This window comes from Rhinatrema bivittatum, chromosome 8 (genome assembly GCF_901001135.1).
Source record: "Rhinatrema bivittatum chromosome 8, aRhiBiv1.1, whole genome shotgun sequence".
In the NCBI taxonomy this organism is placed as follows: Eukaryota; Metazoa; Chordata; class Amphibia; order Gymnophiona; family Rhinatrematidae; genus Rhinatrema; species Rhinatrema bivittatum.
Genome location: NC_042622.1, coordinates 247,343,681 through 247,359,284, shown reverse-complemented (window position 1 = coordinate 247,359,284; position 15,604 = coordinate 247,343,681). Strand labels below are relative to the sequence as shown.

At 46.1% G+C, this 15,604-nt stretch overlaps 1 protein-coding gene across 1 annotated transcript in view; it reads right to left on the bottom strand.

The window, feature by feature from the left end:
• Positions 1 to 15,604, bottom strand: part of UPF1 (UPF1 RNA helicase and ATPase) — a 443,827-nt gene that overhangs the window by 8,689 nt on the left and 419,534 nt on the right. Inside the window, 1 exon segment of the mRNA XM_029614488.1 lies at positions 143 to 265. Within this exon segment, the coding sequence (XP_029470348.1) occupies positions 146 to 265 (120 nt within the window). The 3' untranslated portion in view covers positions 143 to 145.

The following is a 15,604-nucleotide window of genomic DNA, read 5'->3' as shown; positions in this document are numbered from 1 at the left end:
GCACTCTCTGTTAAGTAGCAGTGCCTGAAAGGTTTTTCTCTGCCTCCATCTGCTGGTAGGGATGCAAAACCCACTTGTCTGGACTGATCTGGGGTATGAACAGGAAATGTAAATTACACAAAGAGTAAATAAAGTGGCTTACGCTCTAGTACTGTGACAGTCCCGTCACACCACCATGTTGATATGCACGTTCACCCTGGTAAGTTGAGTCCTGTGACAATGCGACATCAATCTGAGATTTAAATTCGTCACCAAGGTAACTGTCCTAAAATAAAACGGACAAACAAAATCTCATTGCAAGATACTATAATCGGAACATGACTAACATATTGCAGACACTGCATTAAAAAACATCAGGGTACACCAACTGTTCAAATGTTTTCTATACATTTCTATTCACTTTACAAGTCTCTGCTACTGATGGAAATTATTCTTTGAATTCTTCTCAATATCATTTTCAATCAGGTAGCAGATGCCACAACAATAAGGATGGACAGGGTCCCCTGCAGTTATTCATGCTGAAGGTGAACTGAACAAACAAAGCCCGCTGAGAAATGTTACTAAACACACTGCACTTATTGCAAACCTAATGTGGCACACACTTTGCTCAATATCTTCTATTTTAGTTACATGTTTTTCCTCGTCTTCTGATTTCATCCATCTATGACTGCAGTTTGCTTAGTCTATCTTCCAGCACTGCTGACACAATTTTAGAGATTTCTTTTATAAGATGATCTGTGAAGTCCATCATTGATTTTTCAAGTTCAGACGCCATCTTGGAGTCTAAAATTTTCTCTCTTGTGATTTGTGGCATTCTGGTGGTCATTCCTTTAATCTCGAGTTTGCAATAAATATCTAGGATCAGGAACTCTTCCCACAACAGGTAGCACTAAGACAAATCCCCAAGATTGAGAGAGAATTGCTTATTAATCATGGAAACATAGAAATGACGGCAGAAAAGGACCAAGCGGTCCATCCAGTCTGCCCAGCAACCCTATGGTAGCATCTGCTACACCATACAGGTCACTCCCATACAGTTTCCCAAACTGTCAAAGTTAGGGCCCTTGCTGGTTGTTGTCTGGGTTCAATTCCCCGCTACCTCTTGCCATTGAAGCAGAGAGCAATGTTGGAGTTGCATCAAAAGTATCAGGCTTATTAGTTAAGGATAGTAACAGCCGCAACAGCAAGTTACCCCCATGCTTGTTTGTCCATAGCGTAAAATTAAATGTCCGTGTTTGTTGCTGTCTGAATCTAATTCCCCTTTTCCTCTTGTCCCCCGGCCTTTAAATCGGAGAGCAATAATGGAGTTATAATCAACAGTATGAAGGCTTATTGGTTAAGGATAGTAACCGCCACACCAGCAAGTTACCCCCATGCACTCTTTTCTTCATTTCCATCCTCTCGCCTTTAGGGATCCAGTGTTTATCCCATGCCCCTTTGAAATCTTTCAATGTTTTTATCTTCACCACCTCCTCTGGGAGGACATTCCAGGCATCCACCACCCTCTCTGTGAAGAAATATTTCCTGACGTTGGTTCGGAGTCATCCTCCCTGGAGTTTCATTATGTGACCCTTAGTTCTACTGATTTCTTTCCAATGGAGATGGTTTGACGATTGTGCATCATTAAAACTTCAGGTATCTGAAGGTCTGGTTTCATATCTCCCCTGCACCTCCTCTCCTCCAGGGTATACATATTTAGGTCCTTCAACCTCTCCTCATAAGTCATTTGATGGAGACTCCCCACCATTTTTGTCACCCTTCTTTGGACCACATCGATCCTGTCTCTTTCCCTTTTGAGATACGGTCTCCAAAACTGAACACAATACTCCAGGTGAGGCCTCACCAAGGACCTGTACAAGGGGATTATCACCTTTTTCTTACTGGTTATTCCTCTTTCTATGCACCCGAGCATTCTTCTGGCTTTAGCTATCACCTTGTCACATTGCTAGACACTATCACCCCAAGGTCCCTCCTCTTGCTCTGTGCACAACAGCCCTTCACCCCCCCCCCCCCTCTCATCACATACAGCTCTTTTGGATTACTACACCCCAGATTCATGACTCTGCACTTCTTGGCACTGAATCCCAGCTACCATATCACTGACCACAAATAGACAAACTTTATCCCATGACAAGTAGGATGCTAGTCCTCACATATGGGTGACATCATTGATGGAGCCCTATTGCGGAAAACTTTCTGTCAAAGTTTCTAGAAACTTTTGACTGGCACTCTGAGCCCACTGAGCATGCCATGATATTCTCAGCCACAGGGGTCTCCCTTCAGTCTTCGTTTTTCCACGCTGCTGTGGGCATCGCGGAGCAGGAGCCTATGTGAGTTTTTTCTCACAGTTGTCTGACTAAAAATCAGATTTCAGAACCATTTATTTTCTCCCATATCGGGGTCTCTCGGGTTACCACCAGCTAGTAAGTAAATCTTAGTCTCTTTTTTACTCTTTGAGTAAAATTTTTTCCTCTCATTTTTTCTTTCATTTTCATCGATGGCTGTCTATGAAAAAATATGGCCACGGGATTTAAAAAATGTCCCAACTGTAATCGGACAATGTCCATTACAGACCCACACCTCGAGTGTGTCCTTTGTTTAGGAGAAACACACGAGGTAACAACCTGTCCCAAGTGTGCAGAAATGACCGTGAAGGGAAGAAAGGCCCGCCAAGAAAAGATGGAGCATTTATTCCATCTACAGCTTCTGCCATCCTTTTCCACATCAACTCAATCGTCTCCGGCCGGAGTTTCCAAATGTATAATATTGAAAAAATGTCGTCCGGAAGGAGACACCATCGCTGAAGTCAGTGACCAAACACCGAAGCATCGCCATCGACACCCATCGATACCAGAGGCTCTTCTCTCTCCAGAGGAATCGACCGCGAAACGGCCTAGACTCCAGGAAACACCGGTGCCTTCGACACAGAGGCCTTCATTCCATGTCGAAGCACCAATTGTCGAATCTCCACAGGGCCCTGTGGAAGGACCATCGACACCTCCACTGCACCACGTGTAGCTGCTCTGCCTGCACCAGCTATCACGGAGGAATTGTCAGATTTCATCCGTCAAGCGGTGTTCCAAGCCTTGAAGGATCAGTCGTAGATACCGATGCCCTCACCAATGCCGGTGCCCGCGCCAAAGCCGGTACCACAGCTGAAATCTATACCGAGGCGACCATCGATGCTGATTCCATCGCCGATGCCCAACCCGATACCATCGATGCCGATGTCACTGGGGCTCCAGGACATCCGGAATTCGCACTGTACCAGCTTCTAATGAAGAAATTTGATGAAATAGTCGGTGCTATTCCATCAACTCCATCCAAGCCACGAGAAGTCGTCCCTGGACAGATACCTTTAGATGATCCACAGCCAGGTCCTTCAGGACTTTCTCATCCACCAAGGTCTTCTCCAACATCTCCACATCAGGACGATCCATATGATACCTGGGACAGACAGGCATACAGACACTTCTTCTGAAGGATTTGTCTTATCCTTCCCCTCCAGAAAAACGAAAAATCTCCACCGGAGGATTTATCCTTCTCAAATTTTGTTCAGGATATGGCGGACACCATACAGTTTATTCTGGTAGCCGAAGAGGACGCTAGATAGCAAACACTGGAGGTCCTCCAATTCGTGGACCCTCCAAAACAAGTCTTGGCTATACCTGTCCATGAAGTCTTCCTAGACTTACAGCACAGACTCTGGGAGCGTCCATGCTCAATACCATCCATAAATAAGAGAGTGGACACCACTTATTTGGTACAATCTGTCCCTGGTTACCAGAAAGCACAATTGCCACATCAATCAGTTGTTGTGGAGTCTGCACAAAAGAAATCAAAATGGAGAAGGCCTCATTCCTCCACTCCTCCAGGCAAGGATCATAGATTCTTGGATTCCCTGGGCAAGGAGCCTTGCTAAATACAAGAATTGCATCATATCAGTTATACATGACGCAATATCAGAGAAACCTGTGGAAACAGATGCAAGATTTTTCAAATTCGTTACCACAGCAATATCAAGAAGCAGCCCAAGCAATCATACACAAAGGACTTGAAGCTGGCAAGCACAAAGTCCGGGTCGCTTATGATAGTTTTGAAATGGCCTCCAGAGTAGCGGCCTCTGATATAAGTGCAAGGCATTGTGCCTGGCTTAAAGCCTTGGACCTCAGGCCTGAGGTCCAGGAAAAGTTGGTTGATTTACCATGTGTTGGTGACGACCTTTTTGGCTCTAAGGTACAAGATGCTGTAGCACAATTAAAGGAACACACAGAAACCCTGTGCCAACTGTCATCAGTTCCACAGGACTCTGCTACACCATCAACTCGCTGACCTCCAAGGAAGGAATCTCGACGACTCTTCTATAGACAGAGGCGTTATTACCCTCCAGCATCAAGAGGCAGATCTTCTAGGCCGCAGCAAAGATCTCAGCCCAGGCAACCTAGAGCTGCCAGGCCCGGCTGCAGGCTTTTGAGGCCATCACCAGAGACCAAAGCCATCTCTACAACCCTCAACCAGATCTACCAGTAGGAGGCAGAGTATCCTCCTTTTATAACCATTGGATACAAACAACAACAGACCAATGGGTACTCGCAATATCTCAAGGATACCAACTCAATTTTGTCTCAATTCCAAGAGATTCTCCTCCAAAACATTTTCCATTAAGCGAAAATCACATAATCCATCTACAAGTAGAATTATCCACCCTTCTGAGAGCCAGAGCTGTAGAGCCGGTGCCCCGGACTCAGCAGGGCAGAGGATTCTATTCCCGTTATTTCCTCATTCCAAAGAAAACCGGAGGCCTACGTCCCATCCTAGACCTAAAAAATCAACAAATTTCTGAAGAAAGAAAAGTTAAGGATGGTTTCTCTAGGCACCATGCTTCCACTTCGTCAAACAGGAGATTGGCTTTGTTCTCTGGATCTTCAAGATGTTTATGCTCACATTCCAATATTCCCTCCTCATCGCAAGTACTTGCGCTTCATGGTGGGTTATCAACATTTCCAGTACAGAGTACTACTATTCGGACTTGCAACAGCTCCCAAAGTGTTCACAAAATGTCTGGCAGTAATAGCACTACACTTACATAAAGAAAGTGTCCATGTGTTTCCATATCTAGACGACTGGCTCATCAGAAGTCAATCTCAACAAGGAGCTCTAGCTTCCCTCAGTCGAACAATTACTCTACTTCACTCCATGGGTTTTCTCATCGATTATCAAAAGTCCCATCTCATTCCGTCTCACCTGCTTCAATTCATAGGAGCAGAATTGAACACCATTCTTTCAAAAGCTTTTCTACCAGAGAATCGGGCAGACACACTTTCCCTGTTGGCAAACTCGCTACACTCAAAGAAACAAGCAACAGCTCATCACTTTCTAACCTACCTACGCCACATGGCCTCCACAGTTCATGTCACTCCTATGGCAAGGCTAGCCATGAGGGTAACCCAATGGACTTTAAGATCACAATGGATCCAAGCCATTCAACCATTGTCCTCTCCAATTCAAGTGACCCACCAGTTAAGATCATCTCTATTTTGGTGGGCGAACAAGGACAACTTGTGCAAAGGCCTACCCTTCCAGCAACCAGTCCAACAGATAACTAACTACAGATGCATCCACCTTAAGTTGGGGAGCTCACAAACAATCTCCAAACCCAAGGTACTTGGACAAAACTCGAAGCAACATTTCAAATCAATTTCCTGGAACTTCGAGCTATACGTTATGCGCTGCATGCGTTCAAGGACTGCCTTTCACACAAGACTGTTTTGATCCAAACGGACAACAGTTATGCGCTGCATGCGTTCAAGGACTGCCTTTCACACAAGACTGTTTTGATCCAAACGGACAACACAGTAGCCATGTGTTGTCCGTTTGGATCAAAACAGTCTTGTGTGAAAGGCAGTCCTTGAACGCATGCAGCGCATAACGTATAGCTCGAAGTTCCAGGAAATTGATTTGAATGTTGCTTCGAGTTTTGTCCAAGTACCTTGGGTTTGGAGATTGTTTATGTGAGCAATTGTTTATGTGTACCTCCTTTGTCAAGAAGCCGCAGATTTGGAACTGGGCCCTGATACACTCAATATTTCTCCGGGCCACTTATCCGGCAGGCATTCACAACGTAGTGGCAGATCGACTCAGTCGTCAGTTCCAACCACACGAATGGTCCCTGCATCCCTTAGTAGCGACCAGGATATTTCAATGTTGGGGGCAACCAACAATAGACCTCTTTGCATCACACCTGAATCACAAAGTGGACAAGTTCTGTGCTCTGCACAGACAGAAACACCAGCCAGCCAAGGACGCCTTTGCTCGCCCTTGGAACTCAGGCCTTCTATATGCGTATCCTCCGATACCACTCATAACCAAAACTCTAGTGAAGCTACAACAGGACATGGGGTCCATGATACTCATAGCCCTGTATTGGCCTCGACAAGTATTGTTTCCCCACACTTTTAGACCTCTCGATCAAAGAACCAATTCGCCTGGGTGTAGCTCCCACTCTCATAACTCAGGATCAGGGTCGGTTGCGCCATCCCAACCTTCAATCCCTATCCCTGACAGCATGGATGCTGAAAGCTTGATTTTACAACCACTCATTCTTTCAACCAATGTATCTCCAGTGCTTATAGCTTCACATAAACCTTCAACATGAAAGAATTAAGCTTCAAAATGGAAAAGGTTTGCCTTGTGGTGCATGCAAAAGAGTATTGACCCTTTCTCCTGCCCCACAACTTCTCTACTAGACTACTTATACCATCTTTCAGATTCTGGTCTCCAGACATAATCGGTAAGAGTACATTTAAGTGCAATCTCAGCTTATCATAACAAGATGGGAGATGCACCATTATCTATACATCCTCTTGTCAGTAGATTTATGAGAGGTTTAATTCACCTTAAACCACCAATTCGGCCACCTGTCACAGAATGAGACCTGAATTTGGTCTTAATGAGACTCATGCGTTCTCCTTTTGAGCCCATGAATTCCTGTGATCTTAAATTTCTCACATGGAAGACTATCTTCCTTATAGCCATTACATCGGCTAGAAGGGTTAGTGAGTTACAAGCATTTGTCACGTACTCAACCCTATACAAAATTCCTACATGACAGAGTGGTTCTCCGTACACATCCAAAATTGCTTCCCAAAGTAGTTACAGAATTCCACTTGAACCAATCCATAGTTTTGCCCATCTTCTTTCCAAGGCCTCATTCTCACCAAGGAGAACGGGCCTTACATACCTTGGACTGTAAACGTGCGCTAGCATTTTACTTACACCGCACTGCAGTCCACAGGAAATCCACTCAACTCTTTGTATCTTATGATCCAAACAAACCGGGAAAAGCAGTGGGTAAACATAGTCTCTCCAATTGGCTAGCAGATTGCATACAGTTTTGCTATGAAAAAGCAGGCCTTCCTCTCCAAGGGCGAGTAAAGGCACATTCAGTAAGAGCAATGTCAACCTCAGTAGCACACTATCGTTCAATGCCAATTCTTGACATATGTAAAGCAGCAACATGGAGTTCTCGTCACACCGTTGCAGCTCATTACTGTTTGGACAAAGAAGGACGACAAGATTCAGCTTACGGACAATCTGTCTTGAACTTGTTTCCAGTATAATCCGAACTCCTTCTACATCCAACCTGCTGTGATCTTCGGCTGCCTCATTTTCTTCAACAATACTTCAGTGTTGCTTCACTACAAAATGACTCGGCCTCTAGCTTGCTAATCACCCATATGTGAGGACTAGCATCCTGCTTGTCCTGGGATAAAGCAAAATTGCTTACCTTGTAATAGGTGTTATCCCAGGACAGCAGGATGTAGTCCTCACGAAACCCACCCGCCACCCCGTGGAGTTGGGTCCGATACTGTAGAGATTACTTACCTGATAATCTCGTTTTCCTTAGTGTATGCAGATGGACTCAAAACAAGTGGGTATAGTGTGCTCGTGCTAGCAGTTGGAGACGGATCTGACGTCAGCACGGGTACATATACCCCCACAGGAAGTAAAGCAATTCAGTAATCTTCCTTGCAAAGCTGTTATAGCTATATGAGTACTGACCGATCGATTAATTAAACAGGATTACGCTGACCGGTTGATCGTAGCTGGAGACCGCCAGGATTCTCAACCGGAAGGCGTCGACACCCGGCAGCCTTGAGCCTGTGAAATCCCATGAATATTGGCAGCCGGGCAGGATGCTGAGTCCATCTGCATACACTAAGGAAAACGAGATTATCAGGTAAGTAATCTCTACATTTCCTAGCGTGTAGCAGATGGACTCAAAACAAGTGAGATGTACAAAAGCTACTCCTGGACTGGGCGGGAGGCTGCCCGCGGTCCGTGTAGGATTGCCCTCACGAATGCGGTGTCTTCCCTGGCCTGGACATCCAGACGGTAGAATCTGGAGAAGGTATGGAGGGAGGACCACGTTGCCGCCTTACAGATCTCAGCGGGCGACAGCATTCGAGTTTCTGCCCAAGAGGCCGCTTGCGCTCTGGTAGAGTGAGCCTTGACCTGTAGAGGCGGTGATTTTCCCGCATCTACGTAGGCTGCCTACGTAGGCTGCAAGGGGAAGCGGCCCGTGAGGAACACCATCTTCAAGGTTAACAAACGGAGGGACAGGCCTCGAAGTGGACGGAAGGCGTGTCCCGCTAGAAAGTCCAAAACTAGGTTGAGGTTCCACAGAGGTATGGGCCACTTCAGTGGCGGACGAATGTGTTTGACTCATTTCAGGAAGCGTGAAACGTCTGGGTGTGTGGCGATGCTATTGCCGTCACTCCGTGGACCGTAGCAGGAAAGAGCTGCCACTTGGACCTTGATGGAATTGAGGGACAGATCCTTCTGAAGACCATCTTGCAGGAATTCCAAAAAGATAGGAATCTTAGCGGCATGTGGATTGGTGCTATGAGCTTCGCACCAAGCTTCAAATACTCTCCAGATCCTTATATAAGTTAGTGATGTGGAGAACTTGCGTGCTCTGAGGAGTGTATCTATTACCGGCCCTGAATATCCTCGCGTCTTCAGTCTAGCCCTCTCAATGGCCAGACCGTAAGAGAGAACTGAGCCGGATCCTCTTGGAGTATGGGACCTTGTCGCAGCAGGTCCCTGTGCGGAGGCAGGGGGAGTGGAGTCCCTGCCAGCAATCTTCTCATATGTCTTCTTGGCCAGTCCGGGGCCACTAGAAGAACTAGGCCTCTGTGCCGCTGAATCCTGTGTATAATGGCGCCCAGCAGGGGCCATGGCGGAAAGGCGTACAGCAGGATCCCCTGGGGCCATGGTTGTACCAGTGCATCGATCCCGAGACAGAGGATCCCGCCTGCGGCTGAAATACCTGGGTACTTGAGCGTTGGACCTGTCCGCTAGTAGGTCCATGCCCGGGGTCCCCCACTGATTCACGATCATCTGGAACGCCGTGGGTGACAGTTGCCAATCCCCGGGATGTAGGCTTTCTCTGCTGAGGAAGTCTGCCGTGGTGTTGTCCTTCCCGGCGATGTGGACGGCGGAGATGTCCTGAAGATTGGCTTCTGCCCAAATCATCAGGGGAGTGATTTCCAATGACACTTGTTGGCTTCTGGTTCCGCCTTGTCGGTTGATGTATGCCACCGTGGTGGCGTTGTCTGACATCACTCTGACTGCTCGGTGTCGCAGTCTGTGGGCCAATCGCAGGCACGCTAGCCTGACTGCCCGTGCCTCTAGTTGGTTGATGTTCTATCCCGACTCTTCTCTGTTCCACCGCCCTTGGGCGGTGAGTCCTTCGCAATGCGCGCCCCAGCCGCTCAGGCTGGCGTCTGTTGTGAGCAGGGTCCAGGTCGAAGAGGACATCCTGGACCCCCGGCTCATGTGGCTTTGCTGCAGCCACCATCGCAGCTGATTCCGTACCCTGGCTGGTAGAGGTAGGTGTACAGTGTAAGTTTGTGATCGCGGGCTCCACCGGGATAAGAGGGCGGCGTTGTAATGGCCTCATATGCGCCCGTGCCCATGGTATCACTTCCAGAGTGGATGCCATGAGGCCGAGGACTTGCAGGTAATCCCACGCTGTGGGCCGGACGGCGCGCAGCAGGGCCTGCAGCCAATCCTTGAGCTTTTCTCTTCTTTTGGTAGTCAGGCTGATTCTGTCTGCCTGAGTGTCGAATAGGACTCCCAGGTATTCCTTCGACTGAGACGGCTGTAGGGAACTCTTGCTTAAGTTTACTACCCATCCTAGGCTCTCCAGGAGAGCAATCACTGCCGGTTGCCCAATGGCTTTCTTCTGGCGATTTTGCCCTGATCAACCAATCGTCCAGGTAGGGATGGACGAGAATTCCCTCCTTCCTGAGGGCCGCCGCCACTACTACTATTACCTTGGTAAAGATCCATGGCGCTGTGGCTAACCCGAAGGGTAACACCCGAAACTGAAAGTGTTGGCCCAGGCTGATGATCCTGATGGATTGGGATATGCAGGTAGGCTTCCAACAGGTCTAGGGATGTGAGAAACTCCCCTGGCTGTACTGAATTTTTGACAGATCGCAGAGTTTCCATGCGAAAGCTGGGTACCCGTAGGTAACTGTTGACGGACTTGAGGTCCAGGACGGGCCGGAAAGTACCCTCCTTCTTGGGCACTATGAAATAAATGGAATAATGCCCAGAATTTATCTCCTCTGCAGGCACTGGAATTATTGGCCTTGAGGGAGAGAAGCCTCTGTAAGGTAACATCTAGCGCCGCTCTCTTGAGGGGTATAGCCAGTTTGGGTGTGGCTCACTCAGTGGCTAGAGGTAGCTAACTTGTGAGCCAGCAGAAACAATACAGCCTGTGCACAGCCCAGGAGAGGAGCCAACTGTTCCAGTGCAGATAAGATACTAGTTTTTGGAAATACTGCTCTGTGTTTCATAATCCCTTTTTATTCTAGTATTATAATCTGTGGTTCCTTGATATTGGTTTGATTCTGTGTAGAAAACTGCTCTGTGATTTCAAATCCCTTTCTATTCCAGTGTTGTATACTAATCAGTTTGGTTTCTTGATTATATTGTATACTAATCTGTTTGGTTTCTTGATATTAGATTGTTGTAAGATTCAAAAAAGCCACAAAAAAAAGAAAAAAATTCCCAGTATCCCTCTAATTGTATAACTGTTATATAATCTGTTACAAATTGGGATATAAGTGCTGTGGGATCCTTTTACTAGCTAAAGGACAAGTAAACTTTCAGAAAGTGTCTTGCCCTACCCAGCTTGACCTAGGTATAAACTGTTTAACTCCCTCCCACCCTACCCCTCTGCCCACCCACCCCTAGGTTTGTATTTCTAATGTAGTCATCCTAACTTCATAATAGGCAACCAGATAAATTAGTAAATTGATTATTCCTTAGGTGCACCAATCAAATAACTTACCTAAATGAGTACTATTCAATGCAACTGCTGTGGAGCCTTTATATTGAGGGTAATCATATGGAAACTTAAGGCTTGCCCCTTTTGTTCAAAACTCTCTACCTTGGAAAGGGAGCTGGATGACTTTAAAGCTGAATTAGCTTCAATAAAGAGAGTCTCAGCCACGGTACATTATTCAGGAAATAATTTCCACTTACCACTGAATAACCAAAACTCAAGAAAAAAGAGATTTACCGTGGGCTCAGGTAGGATAAGACCTGTAACCCACAGACACCCATTATTGAAAGCTGTGCAACCCACAACTCTATCCCACCACTCACACAGGCCATTAAGGAACTTTAAAAGTATTTCAGTGGGCTCTGGTAGAATAAGACCTGTGTTCCGTAGACACACACTGTATCAAGTGCAACAAGTACAAAATGCCTTCTCTGTATTAAATTCTGAAGAAGTCCTTGAGAAAAAGATTGAAATGTTATCGGAAAAGAGAGAAAAAACCCAATGCATACAGAAATTCCAAATCAGAAACCAAAAGAAAAAGCTCACAGTGATGGATGATTCTGTCATCAGAGGCATTAATATCTTCCCTTGCACAAATGCAAAGAGAAAAGTGGATAACAAACCTCAACTAAATAGGTCACAAAAGGAGTCCAGGAACAGCAGTAACCTGAGCAAAGAAAGCTGGAAAGCTATGAGCACAAATGCTCGTAGTTTGGGTAATAAAATCCCAGAGCTGCAAGCCCTAATGGTGGAGGCGGACTTGGACATTGTTGCTGTCACGGAAACATGGTTTACGGAATATCATGACTGGGATACGGCAATACCAGGCTATAACTTGTTAAGGAAGGACAGAGAGGATAGGAAAGGGGGAGGAGTGGCTCTATATGTCAGAAACAATATCCAAGCATCTGAGCTGCAAGGAAGATGGGGCAAAGAAGAAGCACTATGGGCAGACTTAAAAAAAGATGGGGCATCCATTTTTATTGGAGTGGTTTACAGGCCTCCAAACCAAAAGGAAGAGCTGGACAGAGATCTGATTGAAGACATCCACAGGATAGCAAAGAAAGGAGAAGTGGTGATCGTTGGAGACTTTAATATGCCAGATGTAGACTGGAGAATCCCATCTGCAGAATCTAAAAATAGTAGAGAAATAGTAGATGCCCTGCAAGTAGCTTTATTCAAACAAATGGTAATGGAACCCACGAGAGAAGGAGCTATACTCGACTTAGTGCTCACTAATGGAGATAATGTCTCAGACGTCCAGGTGGGTGCCCACCTCAGCACCAGTGATCATCAAACGGTATGGTTTAATATCACAAAAAGGACACGGAAAAGAAGCACAAAAACCCAAGTTTTGAAGTTCAAAAACACAGACTTTGATGAAATGGGGAAGTACCTGGAGGAAGAACTAAAAGGCTGGGAAAACGAGAGAGATGTGGATCAACAGTGGACCAATCTAAAAGGAGCAATCACCAAGGCAACTAATCTATATGTTAGAAAAGTAAAGAAAAGCAAAAGAAAAATGAAACCTATCTGGTTCTCAAAGGAGGTGGCTGACAAAATAAAGGCTAAAAGAACAGCATTCAAGAAATATAAAAGATCCCAAAAGGAGGAACACAAAGAAGAATATCTGGTAGAACTGAGGGAGACGAAGAAATTAATCAAGATGGCAAAAAGTCAAGCGGAAGAGAGGATTGCCAAAGAGGTAAAGAGTGGTAACAAAACATTTTTCAGATATATCAGTGAAAAGAGAAAAGTTCAAAATGGTATAGTGAAATTGAAAGGTGGAAAGGATCAATGCGTGGAGAGAGACGAAGAAATGGCAGAAATATTAAATGAATACTTCAGTTCTGTGTTCACTAAAGAGGACCCTGGAGAAGGACCGACACTAGTTAACAAGAAACTGGAGGGGAATGGAGTAGATGTAACTCCATTTACAGTAGAAAATGTATGGGAAGAGCTGGTGAAACTGAAAGTGGACAAAGCCATGGGGCCTGATGAAGTTCATCCCAGAATACTGAGGGAGCTCAGAGATGTGCTGGCAGGTCCGCTGTGTGACCTATTCAATAGATCCCTAGAAACGGGAGTGGTGCCGAATGATTGGAGGAGAGCGGTGGTGGTCCCGCTTCACAAGAGTGGGAACAGAGAAGAGGCTGGTAACTACAGACCGGTTAGCCTCACTTCAGTGGTGGGAAAAGTAATGGAGTCACTGTTGAAAGAGAGAATAGTGAACTATCTACAGTCGGGAGAATTGCTGGACCAGAGGCAGCATGGATTCACCATTGGAAGATCCTGTCAGACAAATCTGATTGACTTTTTTGACTGGGTAACCAAGGAATTGGATCGAGGAAGAGCACTCGATGTCATCTACTTGGATTTCAGCAAAGCTTTTGACACTGTCCCGCACAGGAGACTGGTGAATAAAATGAGAAGCTTAGGAGTGAGTGCCGAGGTGGTGGCCTGGATTGCAAACTGGTTGACGGACAGAAGACAATGTGTGATGGTAAATGGAACTCTCTCTGAAGAGAGAGCGGTTTTAAGCGGTGTACCGCAGGGATCGGTGTTGGGACCGGTCCTTTTCAATATCTTTGTGAGCGACATTGCGGAAGGGATAGAAGGTAAGGTATGTCTTTTTGCGGATGACACTAAGATCTGCAACAGAGTGGACACGCCGGAAGGAGTGGAGAGAATGAGACGGGATTTAAGGAAGATGGAAGAGTGGTCGAAGACATGGCAGCTGACATTCAATGCCAAGAAGTGCAAAGTCATGCATATGGGGAGTGGAAATCCGAATGAACTGTATTCGATGGGGGGAGAAAGGCTGATGTGCACGGAGCAGGAGAGAGACCTTGGGGTGATGGTGTCTAATGATCTGAAGTCGGCGAAACAATGTGACAAGGCGATAGCTAAAGCCAGAAGAATGCTGGGCTGCATAGAGAGAGGAATATCGAGTAAGAAAAGGGAAGTGATTATCCCCTTGTACAGGTCCTTGGTGAGACCTCACCTGGAGTATTGTGTTCAGTTCTGGAGACCGTATCTCCGAAGAGACAAGATGGAGGCGGTCCAGAGAAGGGTGACCAAAAAGGTGGAAGGTCTTCATCAAATGACTTATGAGGAGAGATTGAAGAATCTAAATATGTACACCCTGGAGGAAAGGAGGAGCAGAGGTGATATGATACAGACTTTCAGATACTTGAAAGGTTTTAATGATCCAATGACAACGACAAACCTTTTCCATAGGAAAAAAATCAGCAGAACCAGGGGTCACGATTTGAAGCTCCAGGGAGGAAGATTCAGAACCAATGTCAGGAAGTATTTCTTCACGGAGAGGGTGGTGGATGCCTGGAATGCCCTTCCGAAGGAAGTGGTGAAGACCAGAACTGTGAAGGACTTCAAAGGGGCGTGGGATAAACACTGTGGATCCATAAAATCAAGAGGCCGTCAATAAAGAGTGGGTGGCTCGCCAGAATGACGGCTACTGCCTGGAGATAATACCCTTATTCAATAAACATACACATGGTTACTGTGACTCCAACATCACTCTAAGCTACAACAGCAAGAGGAAATGTGGAAAAAAGGATTCGCACTCACAAAGTGGGGAGTAGCTGGCTTGTTACGGCGGTTACTACCCCAAACCAAATAAGCCTGATACTTCACTTTCAATGCATATCCAGCATAGCTCTCTGCTTCAACGGCAGGGGAGAAGAAAAACTGATACTTCACGCATATCCAGCATAGCTCTCTGCTTCAACGGCAGGGGAGAAGAAAAAAGGATTCGCACTCACAAAGCGGGGAGTAGCTGGCTTGTTACGGCGGTTACTACCCCAAACCAAATAAGCCTGATACTTCACTTTCAATGCATATCCTGCTTCAACCGCAGGGGAGAAGAAAAAACTGATACTTCACGGCTTGTTACGGCGGTTACTACCCCAAACCAAATAAGCCTGATACTTCACTTTCAATGCATATCCTGCTTCAACCGCAGGGGAGAAGAAAAACTGATACTACACGCATATCCAGCATAGCTCCCTGCTTCAACGGCAGGGGAGAAGAAAAACAACCAATAAGGGCTGAATAACACAGTCTGGGTAAAACAAATAAACATGGGTTTTAGCTTGCTTATTGCGGCGGTTACTACCCCTACTACCCCTAACTAATCAAGCTTGATATTTCACTTGGTTGCAGCTCCATCACTGCTCTCTACATTAATGGTGGGGGTTGGAGAGAAAATAGAACCAAAGAGCT